This window comes from Macaca fascicularis, chromosome 20 (assembly GCF_037993035.2).
Source record: "Macaca fascicularis isolate 582-1 chromosome 20, T2T-MFA8v1.1".
Lineage (NCBI taxonomy): Eukaryota > Metazoa > Chordata > Mammalia > Primates > Cercopithecidae > Macaca > Macaca fascicularis.
In genome coordinates, this window is record NC_088394.1 from 69,769,052 (window position 1) to 69,788,081 (window position 19,030).

A 19,030-nucleotide genomic window follows, 5' to 3' on the forward strand; every position below is an offset into this window, starting at 1 on the left:
ACACACGGACGCCAGTCACCTTAAAAACTAGGTTTCTGTTTCTTTCTGGGTTAGATTCTAGAGCAGCAGAACTCAGGAGTGATACTGTATCCTATCCAGTCCCACCACAGCCTTCCTTCCTTCCTCCCACAGAAATAACATTATACAAAACTGTATTTACAGGAAAACCAGTTAAAAATTAAGGGTGTGTGCAAAAGTAGACAGGAGAGTCAGACATATCAATGTAGGGATGGCTTTGGGGAATGGGGGAATTGGGTTCCACACTGGAACCTGGGGTCATGTATCATGTACCAGGTGGGGAGAAATATAGCCAATCTCAGCGCCAATTTGAGGGGAAGCCAGTCATTCCAGGAGAAGAGGTGAGGGGAGAGAGCTGTTGGCTTTCATAATGCAGTCTTAATTATCCAGTCACCCTCCTGCCACATGGCATGGTGGTGGGGGAAACAAAATACACAGTCTCTGGCAAGCCCCATAGGGAAAGGAGGGCTCAGAAGGCATAGCGGGTCCGGATATCCTCGAGTTTCTTGGACACCTCGGGTGGGGTTCGGTCCAGTTCTTCAGAGACGTTCTTTTGTTTGTTGGGTTCCATGGAATTGAACTGCTCACAGAGGTCTCCATCAATCACATTCTAAGATATGGAGAAAGCAGAAGGAAAAAAATGGTGAGATGCCCAAAGAAAATGGCACATGCTAAAGCAGCAGTTGTAGGGAAAGCTGTTTTTATTTTTTAGTTTTTGAGACAGGGTCTCAACCCTATCATCCAGATTGCAGTGCAGTGGGATAATCATGGCTCACCGCACTCTCAAAACTCTGCGGCTTAGCCTCCCAATTGGCTAGGACCACAAACGTGTGCCACCACGCCCAGACAGGGAAAGCTTTTTATTCTCCACTCGATACTTGAACCCCGCTTGTAGATCCAGGAACACTATCTAAGTTGACTCTTGGTACTCAGAGTTCAGATTGGCAGAAGCAGTGAAGCCTTTGCTCTGGCTGTGGTCTGCCCCGAGAGGAGCACCCTCCCTGGTACTATTCCCATCAGTCTGCTGCCTGTGCTGCTCCTTTACTCAGGATCTCCCTTTCCAGCTCAGATTCCCCCGACCTACCTTCACAGGGAAGTAGTAGGAACGAAAGCTGAGGTGGTCCCGCCCACAGAGAGGGGGATGTTCAGACCGCAGGTGCATTTCCACATGCTGGAAGAAGTCATGGTCCTGGCAGAAGAAACAAAAAATCTGTCACTCAGAAGTGATTTCAACTAGTCTAGAGTTTCCACAAGCACAACGAACAGACAAGCCATTCATTTTTACCATACAAACACAAGGGAAATATCTAATCACTTTCTGATAATCACAGGTTTTTCTGCTACAATACGATAGTTAAAATCCAAAAGGAGACCTCGTGTTGTCTGCAGTGCAAAAGAGAATGCCACACATAAAGAATGGTTTGTGAGGTCAGATTCCTGATCCCAGCTTCCTTTGCTGGAATAAAACATGCCGAACTCTGGCAAACCTAGACTGGACTCCATATGGTGATGTGTGCCCCAACAGGGATCATCCCATCAATCCTGGCAATCCTAGTCTGTGGAGTCCGGTTCTAGAGCTTTGGGCTCAGGCTAACCTTGTAAACTCGCATCAGACTGAAGCAAACCCTAGTACAGTATAAAAACAAATGGCCTGCCCGGGCGCAGTGGCTCACGCCTGTAATCCCAGCACTCTGGAAGGCCAAGGCAGGCGGATCACAAGGTCAGGAGATCGAGACCATCCTAGCTAACATGGTGAAACCCTGTCTCTACTAAAAATACAAAAAATTAGCCAGGTGTGGTGGCGGGCGCCTGTAGTCCCAGTTACTTGGGAGGCTGAGGCAGGAGAGTGGCGTGAACCTGGGAGGCGGAGTTTGCAATGAGCCGAGATTGTGCCACTACACTCCAGCCTGGGTGACAGGAGACTCCATCCCCCCCCCAAAAAAAACAAAAACAACAACAACAAATGGGCCTTCCCTGGGTGGGGGGGAATCAAGATTCCTATCTCCCCAAGTACTTCCGTCAGTCTATAATTCCCAGAGCATTATTAATTATATGTGGGGACAAATGAATTTGACCTGTTAGGTAGAGTCAACACCAAGAAACAACCTTAAAAGTCAAGGCCAGAGTAATGTGGGTGCTCTCACCTCATGGGACGTGAATGGCACAAGGATGCCAATTCCTCCAGACAAGGTGGTATAGACAAGTGATTCTGAGCCTCCGGGGATCAGCGTAGTCTTCTGTAAGGACAGCACCGTCTCTCCGACATGGTAGTTCATGATCACCTCTGCCTGTGAGTCAGAAACAGACTAGTGACTGTGTGCGCCCTCAGGAGCTCCCTGGACTCCCGAGAGCATGCAGTGCTCCCTAAGGCACATTTCACCATCTATTAACATCCAAAAACTATTATAGAGGCCAATTGTGGGAGGACTGCTTGAGCCCAGGATTTCAAGACCAGCCTGGGCAACACAGTGAGGCCTCATAAACCCATACCCACAAAATTTGTCAGATTTGGTGGCATGTACTCTAGTCCCAGCTACTCAGGAGGCTGAGGGGGAAGGATCACTTGAGCCCAGGAGGTGGAAGCTGCAGTGATCTGTGATCGTACCACCATACTACAGCCCAGGCAACCAAGTGACACCTTGTCTCAAAAACAAACAATAAATCCAAAAATTATTAAAACCTAAAAATACTTTAAAATTCTCACATTTACTTAAGGCTTAATGCCTCATAAAACATGCTAAAGTTACTGTTCATCATCTCTTAAACGATAAGAACCATTTTGTTAAATTTATCAAGCTTGCCATAAAAAAAAAAAGGAAAACACAAAGAAAATTATAGAAAACAGCAATCACTAGGCTTGTCTTCTAAAATAGAAAGTCCAGAGATCCTCTGTTAAAGCAGCATATACCTATAGGAGAAAGTAAAGCCCTGGACACACCTCAGAGCAGAGGACTAGGAATGGACTCTCTCGAAGGAACTTGCTACTCTCCAAGGAGATTTCTGCAGATTGGTAAGAAAGGACTGTGGAAGGACAGCACTCAGCACAGTCGTGTGCACTGTGAATAATTCACCAAAGGCAATTTCTCCAGTGACGGCAACAGGAGAAGTGCTAAGCAGCGCCCTCCCTGGGGCCCATTCTGCAATCTTACCTTCTGGGAGGCCCCATTGAGCAAGCCACGGTCCCACAGGGCTTTGTTTCCTGTAGGGTCCTCATCTACTTCATCATTGGTGTTAGGTGGGAGTCTCACCTACAAGGAAGTGACACAAGTCACAGTGCTGGGGCCCAGACCTGCTCACCTGGGTCGCCAAGCAACAGGTCTGGCCCAGGTCCTTGCAAGTCAGCCATAGGGGCACTGTCTAGACAGAGGCCTGAGCCCGTGTGTCCTGCACCTGCTCTGGTGGGCAGGAGCTGTGTCTGAGGAGCAAGAAACTCAAAAGAATCGACCCATGAGCAGGAGTTTAACACAGCTAAGGATAATACCAAAACCACACAACACAGACAACAGACATTCCAAAGTTCTTATAAAACGTAAAAAGAAATATTAGCCATTAGCTCAAACTAAACCTATCATTAAATCATGTTCAATAGAGAGGAGAGCGATAAACCAGAGAAAAATCCAAGACTAGTAAGAAGGCTTAAAGAACAGATTGCTTGTAGAGTTAGCTTTAGTAGGATGGAATTTTATATCCATTTTTACTCCTCAGAATTGATTCATCTTTGGCTTTACCCACAACAAACTGAGCCAGCTTTCCTACACATCACTGTAACCCAAGTGAACAACATCAACTCACCACACATATGTTGCCAAACTTGTCTGCCCCAGCAACAGTGTCATAGTCCAGGAGGCTGGCTGTAGTGACCCATCGAGGGTAGGTATCATCAGCAAAGATGATAAGCTGGTTTTCATTACGCTTGTAGCGAACCCAGATGAAACTTTCTTGGACGTCAGATACAATTACCCTATGTCCAATAGTCTGGATCCCAGAGATATAATTGGCAATATGCTGGGGAAAACAAGGACAATAGTGGGTGTAATCTTGGGGTTCAGAACCCAAAGAAAGTCCAGCTTTCCATATGACATATATAGGGTCAGCAGAACAGCAAATATCCAAAAACAGCAGTTAGCAATGAATTCTAGGTGGGAAAAAGAGCCAAATAGCTTTTAATATAGTGCAAATATATGCCTAACTCTCAGAGTTACATTCCTTACAGAAGCTAGCAAAATAGAAAGCTGGTTCTTGTTTGGTAAGTCAAGAAATGAGAATCCTCTACTCCTGCTCCTCTCAAAACTCAAGGGCTGGTGCGGTGGCTCACGCCTGTAAACCCAGGACTTTGGGAGGCCAAGGCGGGCGGATCATGAGGTCAGGAGTTAAGAGACCAGCCTGGCCAACATGGTAAAACCCTGTCTCTACTAAAGATACAAAAAATTAGCCAGGCGTGGCAGCGTGCATCTATAATCCCAGCTACGTGGGAAGCTGAGGCAGGAGAATCACTTGAACCCGGGAGGTGGAGGTTGCAGTGAGCCGAGATTGCACCACTGCACTCCAGCCTGGGCAACAGGGCGAGACTCCATCTCGGAAAAAAAAAAAAAGGGGCATAATTCTGAAGCTGGAATTGGGGTAACACTAGTCCTAATAAAGGTAAGATTTTAAAACTCAATGCCCACCACCCCACCAATGCCCCCGCCCTTGACATGTGAGCTAGATCTCAGCACCAACGCCAGCACACTTACCTTATTCTCGCATTTTCGGAGTAACTTCTTCTTTCCCAGGTCATAGACACGCAACAGCTTCCCCACACCAATCAACACCCTCCCTTGGAATGGGGCAATGGCAGCAGGGACCTCTTCCACCGGAGTCTATAGAGGAAAAGCACGTAATACAGCTATTACAAATGCCAGCCAGACACAGGCCCCACCTCTCCGCCTAGAAATGTCTTCTTTCACAGGAGCCTATCATTAAGAAACACACCAGTGATCTTATTTTGCTAATGAATCAGCGTGTTGGGGTGAACAGGTCCCACATGCTGCATTCACCCAGCAGAGGGATCAATGCTACAAGTGACAAGAAGTTCTGGTACCTGATGACAGCTGCCCAGAGCCTGTGCTTGGTTTAACTGGCCTCATGAAATAATAGTGAAGCCTTAGTAGCTAAGAAGTGACTGTAATTTGTGGAGGGACAGGAAAGAAATGCTAGTGGAAAATGACATTTTTTTTTTTTTTTTGGAGACAGGATCTCACTGTCGCTCAAGCTGGAGGGCTGTGGCAGGCGTAATCACGGCTCACTATAGCCTGGACTTCCTGGGCTCAGGTGATCCTCCCACCTCAGCCTCCCGAGTAGCTGGGACTACAGGCATGTGCCATCACGCCCAACTAATTATCTGTATTTTCTGTAGAAACTGAGTTTCACCACATTGTCCAGGCTGGTCTCAAACTCTTGGGCTCAAGTGATCTGCTCGACTCAGACTCCCAAAATGCTGGGATTACAAGCGTGAGCCACTGCACCCAGCCTAGTGACATCTCAGTTGTAAAGGAGAGACAAATTTTATACGCAAAAGGGTCTATGAAGTATTTCTTAGAGGATACTCCCCTTATGGTAGGGTTGAAGGAATCCACATGCTGTCAGTGTGGAGGAGAATATTATTTTTATTTTAATAATTATGGTAAAACAGACATAACATAAAGTTTACCATCTTAATCCTTTTTTTTTTGAGACAGAGTCTCACTCTGTCGCCCAGGCTGGAGTGCAGTGGCGCAATCTCAGCACAGTACAACCTCTGCCTCCCAGGTTCAAGCAATTCTCCTGCCTTAACCTCTGGAGTAGCTGGGGTTACAGGCGCCCACCACCATGCCTGGCTGATTTTTTATTTTTAATAGAGATGGGATTTCACCACATTGACCAGACTGGTCTTGAACCCCTGACCTCAGGTGATCCGCCCACCTCGGCCTTCCAAAGTGCTGGGATTACAGGAATGAGTCACCATGCCCAGTCATTTTTAAGTATACACTTCAGTGGCATTAAGCACATTTACTGTTGTGTAACTATCATCTCCAGCTTTTTTTTCATCTTCCCAAACTGAAACTCTGTACCCATTAAACAGTAACTTCCCAGAGAAGGCAGATGGAAAAGAACACTAAATCTTTTTTTTTTTTTTTTTTGACAGTCTCACTGTGCCAACCAGGCTAGAGTGCAATGGTACAATCTCAGCTCACTGCAACCTCCGCCTCCCGGGTTCAAGTGATTCTCCTGCCTCAGCCTCCCAAGTAGATGGGATAACAGGTACATGCCACCATGCCTGGCTGATTTTTATATTTTTAGTAGAGACGGGCTTTCATCATGTTGGTCGGGCGGGTCCCAAAGTGCTGGGATTACAGGTGTGAGCCACCGCACACAGCCAGAATATTAATTATTTAAACTGCTGAATTTTGGTCACAAATTGTTGCCCACTTATTAAAACAGTAAGAAAGGGACTGATTCAATGTGCATCCATCTCCCCATTATGGGTGGTTAGCACAAAGCCTTACTGTGGAATGCACAGGCACAAGAGCATCACCGCAGCTAGAAGGCCCCAGGATTTTCCATGTGCTGGTAAGAGATGGATTGGAATCAAGGAGCTGGTCCCCAAAAGACCTGACCCATAACATAAGCAAAAGTAAGAGAATTCAATAGGACTTAAGATCTAGGAGAACCACTCACTGGCTGATTCCTACCTTGTGCAAAAACTCCAGTTTTTCCCCATTGTTCACAAGCTTGTAAGTATAGACGAAGCCCCCTGCCACAGATCGGGGGTTCAGTATCAGGTCCTTGGCCACACCCACCAGCACATACCAGTCTTCACCAGTGTTGGAGAACCTGCACACAGCCACACTACACACAGAGTAAGAGGCAAGAGTAAGGCCTTCGTCAAAACCCAGAGAGCTCCTGTTCCAGGCTACCAAACCCTGAACTGTCCTGGGCTCCTTACCTAAAAGCTGCCTCATTCTGTTCCAGCTGGACAAGGTCCAGTGTGTTCCCCTGAATGGGATTCATCACTCGGATCACAGAGGCCCACTGCCCATTGCCAGCCTTGGGAGCTCCAAAGATAGATTCAGGGAGGTTTTCATTGAGGAATGCTGCTGCCATCTCTGCGGCCAGCTCCCGCTCATCCTCCCCTGCTGCTTCCACCATTTCCTAAACCCAAAAAACCAAACAACTGAGTTGGCATGTTCAGAGGTAGGGGCTGGCTGAGAAGAGGATAGGTAGCAAGAACACTCCAAGGGGTTTTTTCTTTTTTTTTTTTTTTGAGAAGGAGTCTCGCTCTGTTGCCCAGGCTGGAGTGCAGTGGCCGGATCTCAGCTCACTGCAAGCTCCGCCTCCCGGGTTCACGCCATTCTCCTGCCTCAGCCTCCCGTGTAGCTGGGACTACAGGTGCCCGCCACCTCACCCAGATAGGTTTTTTTTTGTATTTTTTAGTAGAGATGGGTTTTCACCCGTGTTAGCCAGGATGGTCTCGATCTCTTGACCTCGTGATCCGCCCATCTCGGCCTCCCAAAGTGCTGGGATTACAGGCTTGAGCCACCGCGCCCGGCCAGAAACTCCATTTTTTAATCCAACCCATCTGATTTCCCCTACTAAGACTACTCTGTCTCCACTCTTTAAGGCTGGATACAGTTCTATGTGGTTTAGCTATTTGGTTTTTGCTAGGCAATGAGTTCTAGAAAGAGCTGGTATTGTGGAGAACATGAAAGCTGTCTCCTTTGGGCCCAAATCCAGGAAATACAGTCTATTTTGGAAGCTCAAAGACTGGAGAATTCTGTTTCAGAGAGGGAACTTAATTGTGAATAAATGGAGGTCAGAGTATAGTCCTGGGTTACAAGAAAGGCTCTAACATGAAGTATTTTGGGGCAAAGGCCTCTGCTTAAAGAAGCTGAAAAGAGCCTAGATCTTTAAAAACAAAGAATATAACAACAATTACAGGAGTTTAAACTTTTGACAGAGTCTCATGTCCAGAGTGCCACTGGTATGCAGTGGAGTGTGCCAACATACCAGGAGTGCACCAACACACCAGGCTATCTTTCAAAATTTTTAATAGAGGTGCGGTTTTGCTATGTTGCCCAGGCCGGTCTCAAACTAGCAATCCTCCCATCTCAGCCTCCAAAAGTGCTGAGCAGTTTAAACTTTTCAACATAATTTCACAAATCTTTTAACAGAACCCCTGAACGTTAGTCTCATTACCTCTGCCATCTGCTGCTTTCTCTGAGCTTTTGTGGCCTCAGTGTAGGCATTGTGGTCCGTTTCAATGATAATAAGGTTGTTACTCTCAGGGTGGATGACAAATTTCCTGGGTGTGTACTGCAGTGGGAAGGCTACTTGATTGAAGACAGCACCGAGCTTCTCTAATGCCAAAATGCTATGACAGAAAAGCAAGGCAGTTACTTAATACTCACTCAGGACCTAGAAATTGGTGGTGAAATAGGCTTTGAGCAGTCAGTAAACACATCAATCCCTGAAGCTCTAACGCTGGCATTAGGCAACATTAAACAACAGCCTCCTAATCTAGAAAACTGCACTGCAGACAGAGAGATCCGGGAAGGGCCTTCCCATTTGGCAACACCCTACCACAATTCATGGCAATTCTAGTTCTCACCAATGAAACACAAACGATTGTCAAGATTTTTTTTTAATCACTCTAATGATAATAAAGCGCCCAATCCCAAATTTGTTGTGAACACTGCAATTACCTGAACATATATGGTATCTGTAGTGACTGTGCTTCATAAAATAAAGTGGATGCCTTTGTGAATAAAAATCACCTCAGTTTTGGAAAACTTTGACAATGCAAGAGACAGCAAATAGGGGACCTACAAATTTCTGTCAAATTGAACAGAGATGCACACATAAGCCAAACTATGTGCAAAACGGGCAGAACCCAGGTACCCTAAAAAATATAGTTACCTGATCTCTAATGATGGAGTTTTATTTGTAGTTTATTCTCTACATTAAAAAAGATACGAGCTGGGCACAGTGGCTCACGACTGTAATCTCAGCACTTTGGGAGGCCGAAGCGGGCAGATCACCTAAGGCTAGGAGTTCAAGACCAGCCTGGGCAACATGGGGAAACACCAACTCTATTGAAAATACCCAAAAAAAAGCTGAGTATGGTGGCACGCACCTGTAGTTCCAGCTACTTGGGGGGCTGAGGTGGGAGAATCTCTTGAGTTCAGGAGCTCAAGACCAGCCTGGGCACCAAGGTAAAATCCTGTCTCTATTTAAAAAACCACAAAAATTAGCCGGGCATGATGGCATGCGCTTATAGTCCCACCAGGTACTTGGGAGGTTGAGGCAGAAATAGCTTGAGTCCAGGAAGTTGGGGCTGCAGGGAGCCATGATCACACCACTGCACTCCAACCTGTACAACAGAGCAAGACTTTGTCTCAAAAAAATAAATTTAAAAATAAAAATAATTTTAAAAATGAACTGCCCCCAAGCACTATGCTTTTATGTCTCAGTCATCTTCCCTGATTTAGTTTTGGGGGGAAGTAAGTTCTGCTCCTAGGAAAGCCTAAAAATCTGTAGGGATCATCTAAATCTATAGGAATTCAGGAGGTAGGGACCACAGATGAGGATACAAGGCTGGCTTAAAAGACAAGGGGAACACTGACAGGCAGGTATGCATGTGGGTGAAGCGTTCCAGCACAGGCAGAGATTTAAAAAATATTAAGTGGTGTAGAGGAGTGCAGGGAGATCAATTCTGCTAGAGCAGAAGATAAATACAAAGATGACAGAAAGAAAAAGGACAATGACCATGAAAAGACGCTGCAAGTTGCTGCAAAGAAATTTTGAGAGCTCACTTGATAAGCAATAGTGATTAATTTATCAAGAGGCCACAGTTTCATTATGAACAGCCAATAATTATAACCAGGATGTGAACAACTTCGGTGGCTTAATTTTAAAAGCCCCCAAAAACTTGAGGAAGCCAAACTGACTGGGTTATTTTAGGTTCTTTTCCATCTTGCAAGCAATATTACATATAGTGCTCAAACTTCACATCAATATTATCAGGAAGAACAGTTCTGTCAACTTTTTTCATGTAGGTTAAAATTTAAGATTTAATACCACAAATGGCAAGACAGAGTAAGAAAAGTTATCAATGTAGTGATCCAATACTTGCTCTAAAACTAGTCCAACTGCAATGCCCTTTCGCTAGAAAACAAAAATCTGAAATCTCAGGAAGATTGGACTGTATTAAAGCTTTGCCTTGAAAGTCTTAACAGAAGCTAAAATACCGAAACTTGGCTCTCAGGTACTAAAATGCTGAGCCAAATGAAGGTTTCAATTGCAACACACAAGCTTCATGGTAAAGTCAGCTCTCTGCCACCTCTTCACAGCCTCCTCCAACACTCTGGCAGAACCAGTCTGAGCCCTTGGCAGAAAGGCTTCCTGCTGAGCTTCACTCACTCACTCACCGCAGGGTGTTGGTGGAGATGGCCACAATGCCCTCGGGACACTGTTCCGAGGCAAAACCCGATGCAAATTCCAGTGTCTCGTAAGACAGGGGGGTGAGATGGAAGCGAGATTGGTAAGAATAGCTCAACCATGAGCGGCTTGACATGGCCAATACCTGAGGGGAAAAAAAAACAGCTCCAATAAGGTTTGGGAAAAAATACAAACATGGTAAGGTGACCAAAAGCCCTATCCCCAAATTTCAGTCTGCAGAGTATCCTAAGATATTCTAGAAATCTAACAGGCTATCTTAAGAAAAAGAGGGCTAGAGAGAGGCACCATGGCTTAGCATATGTGAAAAGCATGGGCTACAAGCCATATGATCTAGACTAATCACTTCATCTCTCAAAGCCTGCTTCCACGCGTATAAAATGAAAATAGTACCACAAGGCTGGGCAGCTGCAAGAATTAAATGGAATGAAGGCCAGGTGTGGTGGCTCATGCCTATAATCCCAGCACTTTGGGAGGCCAAGGCGGGCAGATCACCTGAAGTCAGGAGTTCGAGACCAACTTGGCCAACATAGTGAAACCCCATCTCTACTAAAAATACAAAAATTAGCTGGGCCTGGTGGCATGCGCCTGTAATCCCAGCTACTCGGGAGGCTGAGGCAAGAGAATCGCTTGAACCCAGGAGGCAGAGGTTGCAGTGAGCCACGCTTGCACCATTGCATTCCAGCCTGGGCGACAGAGTGAGACTCTATTTCAAAAAAAAAAAAAAAAAAAGAATTAAATGGAATCAGTTAGCACAGTGCCCAGAAACATTAACATTCTTAACTATAAAGGATACAATGTTTCCTAATCTCTTTCACATTAGGTAGTTAACTTGACACTGATCTAAGACTGGGATAAAACCTGAGAATTCTCATGGCTAGTGGTGTCCTAGAGGGGAGGTTTCCAGCCCTATTTGACCAGCCAGAGGGCTAAAGGGATCGATATCTCAACCCAACTATAACCAAATCATGACACGGTGCCATGGAGCCCCAGTGAGGAAGCTCTAGGTTAGGAAACTCAGGACTTCCCACATGAAGGAAACCAATCAAGATGGAGTGGCAAATGAGTAAAAGTAAAGCTTACAACAAAGATGGTGCTACTAAAATCCCAAACATGTTGCCTGTCCCCAACCTTCATTACTTACTGCCTCCTGGCCTTGCATTCGGACTCGGAACAGCTTCACAGGACGGGACCCCAGGTACCGAGTGCGAGTGTCAGACAAATCCCCAGTGACAGGGTCCAGGACAGTCCTCAGCAGCACACCGTTCTAATCAAAAGAAGGGGAGCAGGTGAAGCCTGATGGAAGCTTATCAGCTATGACAGGAAAATCTCTCCCTTGGCTACTTCATATAAGAAATTAGAGCAGATGGAAAGAAATGACTTGGTTGTTTAAAAAAGATCCTAACAATCAGATAGCCATTCATTCATTCTCTCACTAAATCACTTAATCATTCAAAATTATGGAGCATCTACTAAGTAAAAACACACTTATTTTTCACTATATCTTCTTAATATTTCTTTTTACCATGTATGTTAAGTCCTTCTTCACTATTGTATATTTCAAATAAATAATTAAATAACCACAAAGACCATGGTTCCTAAACAGCACTTCTTCTTTTTTTTTTTTATTTATTTATTTATTTATTTATTTATTTTGAGACGGAGTCTCGCTCTGTCACCCAGGCTGGAGCGCAGTGGCCGGATCTCAGCTCACTGCAAGCTCCGCCTCCCGAGTTGACGCCATTCTCCCGCCTCAGCCTCCCGAGTAGCTGGGACTACAGGCGCCCGCCTCCTCGCCCAGCTAGTTTTTTGTATTTTTTAGTAGAGACGGGGTTTCACCGTGTAGGCCGGGATGGTCTCGATCTCCTGAGCTCGTGATCCGCCCGTCTAGGCCTCCCAAATGCTGGGATTACAGGCTTGAGCCACCGCGCCCGGCCAACAGCACTTCTTCTTAAAGGAACAAGGTTCCTAAATGGAATGACTAGTTTGGGGCTGGGGCAAGAATGTTATGTGGGGACACTTTCTTGTGCAACAAGGCAAGGAAACCCCTACAAATTGTGGGGTCATGTTAAAAGGACAAAGGAACTAACTTCAAATAGAAATTCCTACTCTTCTAGAATGAGGCAATTTACCAACCCCCACCCCCCTCAAAAAAAAGCCAGGTGAGGTGGCTCACATCTGTAATCACAGCACTGTGGAAGGCCAAGGAAGGATGACTGCTTGAGGCCAAGAGCTCAAGAACAATCTGGCCAACATAGTGAGACTCTGTCTCTGTTTAAAAAAAAAAAGAGGAGTTTTAAGCACAAATACATAAAAATCCACAAGTTTATGATGTTACTCTATTTTTTTTTAATTTTTATTTCTTGAGACAGGGTCTCACTGTCACCCAGGCTGGAGTACAGTGGCACAATCTTGGCTCACTGCAGCCTCCACCTCCCAGGCTCAAGCAATCCTCCCACCTCAACTTCCCAAGGAGCTAAGCTCAAGCGATCCATCCACCTCAGCCTCTCAAAGTGCTGGGATTACAGCACCTGACCAGTGTTACTATAAAAAACAGCAACAAACCCACTTTACGGGTCCCCACTGAAGGGAGTGCTGTGGCTCTCACTCCTTACCCTGAAAACAGGTGAACAATGGGAAAAAAAGTACTTTTCCTTCTCCTGTATGAACTGAGAGTAAGCAAAGAAATGATGCAAATTTTGTCTTTAGAACTCCAACTAATTAAATCCCAAAAGAAATAAATCATTTTCCAACTACTAAAGAAAGAATGAACCTAGGCAATGTGTGTAATAGCTGTAAGTAAAAGGTTGATGGGAACTTTAACACAGATACAGATAAACATCCCAACATCACTGTGAGTAGGACAACCAGACATTACACACCTCCTGACATGATGCAATAGGAGTAAACAGCACCACCTATATTCCTGTCCCCCTCCCCTAATAATGAAATCTGAATCTAACCAACTTTCTTCTTCTGCAATATCCGATACTATAGCTACCCCAAGCCACATGTGGCTAGTCAGAACTGAGACAGGACCCGGCGTGGTTTCTCACACCTGTAATCCCAGCCCTTTGGGAGGCCAAGGTGGGTGGATCGCTTGAGCTCAGGAGGTCAAGATCAGCCTGAGCAACATGGCAAAACCCCATCTCTACTAGACACAAGAAAAATTAGCCAGGAGTAGTGGTGCACACCATAATCCCGGCTACTCAAGAGACTCAGGCATGAGAATCGCTTGAACCCAGGAGGCAGAGGCTGCAGTGAGCTGAGATCACACCACTGCACTCCAGCCTGGGCAATGGAGTAAGACTCTGTCTCAAGGAAGAAATTATTTTTTTAATAAAAATAAATTTTAAAGAGAACTAAGACGTTAAGTATAAAGTGCCAAATACCAGATTTCAGACTTAGTTTAAAAAAAAGAGAGAGAAAAAAAGGTAAAATAGCTCAGCAATTTTTTTTTTTTTTTTTTTTTTTTTTGAGGCGGAGTCTCGCTCTGTCGCCCAGGCTGGAGTGCAGTGGCCGGATCTCAGCTCACTGCAAGCTCCGCCTCCCGGGTTCCCGCCATTCTCCTGCCTCAGCCTCCCGAGTAGCTGGGACTACAGGCGCCGCCACCACGCCCGGCTAATTTTTTTTGTATTTTTAGTGGAGACGGGGTTTCACTGTGTTAGCCAGGATGGTCTCGATCTCCTGACCTCGTGATCCGCCCGTCTCGGCCTCCCAAAGTGCTGGGATTACAGGCTTGAGCCACCGCGCCCGGCCAGCAATTTTTATATTAACTACATGTTGGAATAATTTTAGATATACAGAGTTAATAAAACATCAAAACTGGCCAGGCACAGTGGTTCATGCCTGCATTCCCACTAGCACTTTTGGAGGCCAATGTAGGAGGATTGCTTGAGGCCAGGAGTTCAAGAGAAGGCCAGCCTAAGCAACACAGCGAGACCCTGTCTCTGCTTTTTTTTAAAAAGGAAAAAAAAAAAACATTAAAATTACTTTTTTCCTGGCCAGGCGCGGTGGCTCAAGCCTGTAATCCCAGCACTTTGGGAGGCCGAGACGGGCGGATCACGAGGTCAGGAGATCGAGACCATCCTGGCTAACCCCGTGAAACCCCGTCTCTACTAAAAAATACAAAGAACTAGCCGGGCGAGGTGGCGGGCGCCTGCAGTCCCAGCTACTCGGGAGGCTGAGGCAGGAGACGTAAACCCGGGAGGTGGAGCTTGCAGTGAGCTGAGATCTGGCCACTGCACTCCAGCCTGGGTGACAGAGCGAGACTCCGTCTCAAAAAAAAAAAAAAAAAAAAAAATTACTTTTTTCCTGTTCGTGGCTACTAGAAAATTTAAATTACACCTGTAGCTCACCTTACATTTCTAAGGGACGGCATGGTCTAATACTCTACCCATCAGCTTGATACAGAGGATACGGGAACATTGAACACACAAGGAATGACTTTAAAGTCCAGAAGGTGGGAAATGCTACAAGACAAATGATCTTATCTTGTAATGCTTCAAAATGGGGTAGGACAGTTTAAGAGACATAAAAAGACAGATGAAGCAAATGGAAAAAGCATAGACTGCTATGCTGAGATCCTGAGGACAACCAACTATAAAGACACATTGGGGGAAAGAAGAACAGGGAAAACTGGAACATGGTAATAAGGAACTATTGTTATATTTTGCTGAGCATAATACTAATATCTTACAAAAACAGACATCTGTTGGAGCTACATTATCAAGTATTTATAGATGAAATGATAGATCTTGGATTTGCTTTAAAATAGTCCAGGGAAAAGACAAAACAACAACAGCAGAATGTTGTTGATAGCTGTTAAAACTAAAAAAGATAGAAAACTCATGTGGCAGCCCATAAAAATCCAACAAAATAAAACTAAAAAAGAAAAATAATAACAACCCTCCCCCCAAAAAATGGGGTACATGGAAGTTCATTGTATTAGTCTCTCTAACTTCTGGCTATGTTTGAGATTTCTACATTAGGGAGTAAAATTAAAAAGCAAAAAGTACCTGGGTTCGATTACTTAGATGTCTGAGTCAATAATCATTAAGGAAAATGAAAAGCATATGATCAAAAATCCTGACACTCTTAGGGTCAAAGCACAAAGAGTGCTTTTTTTCCCGCACAAAGAGCTCAGCAACTTAGACAACAGAGAACATTTAGGGGTCCTTTATTGCTAAATGAAGACAATGATGAACTGAGAGGTATTTGTTTCTGTTTCTGAAACTAATGAATAGTGGGAACTAGTTGATCCTTGAGGAACCCAGCCAGTTCTGACTTAGAGTAGCTATCAAAAAGCACTTGATCAAAATACTTCTTTCCCAGCCTGATTTGTTCAAATCAAAGAGCTGAGAAAAGTGGAACCCAGAGTGACACTGTTTACTTTTCATAGGTAAGGATCTGAAACCACGGGCAGAGGAAACGCCTGTTACCAAACAAAGGAGTGTGTGAAACCTACAGAAGGCCTGATGTCCACAATGTAGGCCTCTGGATCTCTTACCTGTAGCCCAATATTCAGGTATAGGAAGCCAATCGAGCCCCTCTCACCCAGCTCATCCTGCTTCTCCGTCCCACCCATTTCCACAATACACAAGGACTCAGGCTGGGCTGGGAGAGCCTGCATGCTTAGAGGTTGCAAACAGTCCTGAGAGGGAGAGAAAAATCATAAAAACACAGAAAATGACAATTTTAGGACAAAAACATACCCAGAGAAATCTAATTCTAGGATTGAAAAAGTACTTCCTTATGCACAGAAAAAGCCCCGGGAGTGAGTTCTAAGAGAGTATTGGGTTATTAGTTATACCCAATCTCAGAATAAGCTTCAGGAAGATCATGCTTTCCTCCTTGTGTCAAAGAAGATAATGGTAAAGGTAATTAAGCAAAGCACACCTCCCGAAAAGTCATCTAGGGTCCTGCAGCAAGTCAAATTTATGCAGTCTCGGTTTTTAACTAAAAAAAGGGAGTTGAGGTTTAAGCCAAAGAAACATTTCTGTAGTCTCAGATCATATCCTTAAACCACAGCAGGAAACTCCTGGAACACACTGCAATGACAAGAGAAGTAGCAGGTATGGATTCTGGGGTCTAACCCAGTTGATCTCAGAGATGGACATCAGGAGTGGGCCAGATGCTCAGGTTCCAACCAGATGATCCTTGAAGCTCAGAGTGTCACTCACTGAGGGGTCCAGGGAGATGATTCTGACAGTGTTGTCCACAAGCCCCACAGCCAGGAAGCGAGACCGCTGCTCTCCAGGGGGTACATTGGCCAGACTCATGCACACCACATCTGCTGACATCTCCTTCCGTTCTGTGTACTCATTCAGCTGTCCTGACTATAAGAGGAAAGACAGAGCGAGGTCAAAACTACAAAGGGGTGGGTCTATATGCTCCAATTCACCCCAAAACCCTGGATCCAGAGAATGAAGGACGGCTGTTGTATTTTCTTCTGCATACTCTCACTCCTCTTACTATAATCAATGACAAGAATTTCTCTACCTGAGTTCTCAAGACTGAATTTAATAGGCTCACAGCAAGCAAAATGAGTATCTTCCATCAATAAGAGAATGAACAAGGTCAATGTGCCACAAATTTTCTTAGCCAACTTTGCTCTCAGGAAATGGAGATATATAAAACTGTTTATGTGTTTACAAGAATACTTTGGTGAAGGGAATTCAAATATGGTTGAAGACAAAGACATCTCAACCAAAGGTACAGTCAGGCTACAAATCTGGCCACACTAGAGCCCTCCTGAGAGCAAGGTAATTATGTGTACTGAACATTCTTCCATATAGAAGTTTTCTGAAATGGAATCAGACTGCAGAAATCAATTCTATGCCAAATATTTGTTGGAAAAGTAGGGAGTGAAATGCAGGAGGAGCAAGTGTTTCGTTGCTAACAGGGGAATTCATAACTCTACCCAGAATTAGACATCAACTTACCCTTTTTCCCCATCTCTGTAAAGGGCCAAATTGGTTTGTGAACACTGTCACTCCAACTCCCTTTTTTTTCTCTTTTTTTTGAGATGGAGTCTCGCTCTGTTGCCAGGCTGGAGTGCAGTGGCATGATCTCAGCTCACTGCAACCTCCGCCTCCCAGGTTCAAGCAATTCTCCTGCCTTAGCCTCCTAAGTAGCTAGGACTACAGGTGTGTGTCACCAGGCCCATTAATTTTTGTATTGTTAGTAGAGACAGGGTTTCACCATACTGTCATCTAAATGACTAGATTACAATGCCCATCCTTCCCTCTGGACCCTGCACTAAGTCCCACAGTGAATGATAAAATAACATACGGGATCCATCTCAAAATAGACCAACTCTCCTCCCGTCAGGGCAATCACCACTTGTCGCTGGTTCACTGCACACTTCACAATTGTTTTCTTTCCAGGGGTCTTCCACTCATTGACTCTCTTGTCTGCTCGTATGTGCCGAATGCCATCTGGATAGACCTAGAGTCAGTAACAGAAAGAAACCTGACTCTAACAATTTGATTCATCACTCAGAATGACCCTCACATCTATCAGATCTGTCACTACAATCAGATGTAGGGCCACTGCATTTGAGTAACCAGTTGAATCAATGACAAAAGAGTTAGCAGGCCCCAGGCAAGGTCAACTTTTAAATAGTTAATGTTTTGCGGTGTCCACTTCAAAGAAGTTCAAAGCTTATTAACAAAACACTTACAAAGATCTTTACTAGAGATGAAAGCTGCAGTGATGTGGCTCTGTAACAGAAAAATGGCAAATACAGAGGGGGATGTTATGTGCCAAAATCATAAGCTCCGTCCCTAAGGCTTACTGGAAGGTGAGAGTGAAGAGACATGAACACAGCAGCCACATCACAATGAAGGCCAAGAAAGAACAAAGCAGGCCAAGTAGGTAAGCTCTAGAACCCTCACCTGCACCAAGGCATCATCTCCTAATAAGGAGCAGGACAAGGTCGGGGTGGTCCCCAGGAACCCAGAGTCAGTCACTTCTTCTACAGTCTCTCCAATGGACAACACCAGGGTGGCATTCACGAAAGACACAATGATGTAGGCATCAAACTCATCTGAAAAAGAAAAGAAGGGAGCTGGTTAGATAAGAACTCACCAGAATTACAAAGCCAAATGAAACACTAAGAGTTCTCTTCAGAAACCTTCCAAGGCACTTCTTCTATGCGTAGTTATTACACACATACACACATACACATGCACACAGAGCAAGATGATCCAGAAGAAAACTAGGGGTCATAAGAGCCTACAGATATACCCTGCTTCCTCAATGTTTTCTTGAGACATCTGCTAAAGAAGTGAGAGGGACAAAGCAAGGGAATCGGAGGCATGAGGACATTTTAAATACTACAATGTTGATACATGAACATACTGAGCTAGAGCTTCATTTATTTGTGCCAGTTGTCAATCATACAACCCCTTCCTAAGAAGAGATAGCTAGAGCTTCATTTATTTGTGCCAGTTGTCAATCATACAACCCCTTCCTAAGAAGAGATACTCCTTCTAACTAGGAAAGACCCCTAACTTCTTCCAAAAGAAGCTTATGT

The 19,030-nt window shown here is 44.9% G+C and overlaps 1 protein-coding gene across 1 annotated transcript in view; it reads right to left on the minus strand.

Moving 5' to 3' along the window:
- Positions 1–15: 15 nt before the first annotated feature.
- Positions 16–19,030, minus strand: part of SF3B3 (splicing factor 3b subunit 3) — a 53,800-nt gene continuing 34,785 nt past the window's right edge. The window contains exons 12-26 of the mRNA XM_005592497.4: positions 18,390–18,541; positions 17,785–17,940; positions 16,674–16,829; positions 16,001–16,144; positions 11,636–11,758; positions 10,464–10,618; positions 8,233–8,407; positions 6,983–7,188; positions 6,729–6,885; positions 4,752–4,877; positions 3,811–4,023; positions 3,168–3,266; positions 2,163–2,306; positions 1,103–1,207; positions 16–628 (exon numbers count right to left, since the gene is read on the minus strand). Of these exons, the coding sequence (XP_005592554.1) occupies positions 488–628; positions 1,103–1,207; positions 2,163–2,306; positions 3,168–3,266; positions 3,811–4,023; positions 4,752–4,877; positions 6,729–6,885; positions 6,983–7,188; positions 8,233–8,407; positions 10,464–10,618; positions 11,636–11,758; positions 16,001–16,144; positions 16,674–16,829; positions 17,785–17,940; positions 18,390–18,541 (2,252 nt within the window). The 3' untranslated portion in view covers positions 16–487. The remainder of the gene's footprint in view (positions 629–1,102; positions 1,208–2,162; positions 2,307–3,167; positions 3,267–3,810; positions 4,024–4,751; positions 4,878–6,728; positions 6,886–6,982; positions 7,189–8,232; positions 8,408–10,463; positions 10,619–11,635; positions 11,759–16,000; positions 16,145–16,673; positions 16,830–17,784; positions 17,941–18,389; positions 18,542–19,030) is intronic.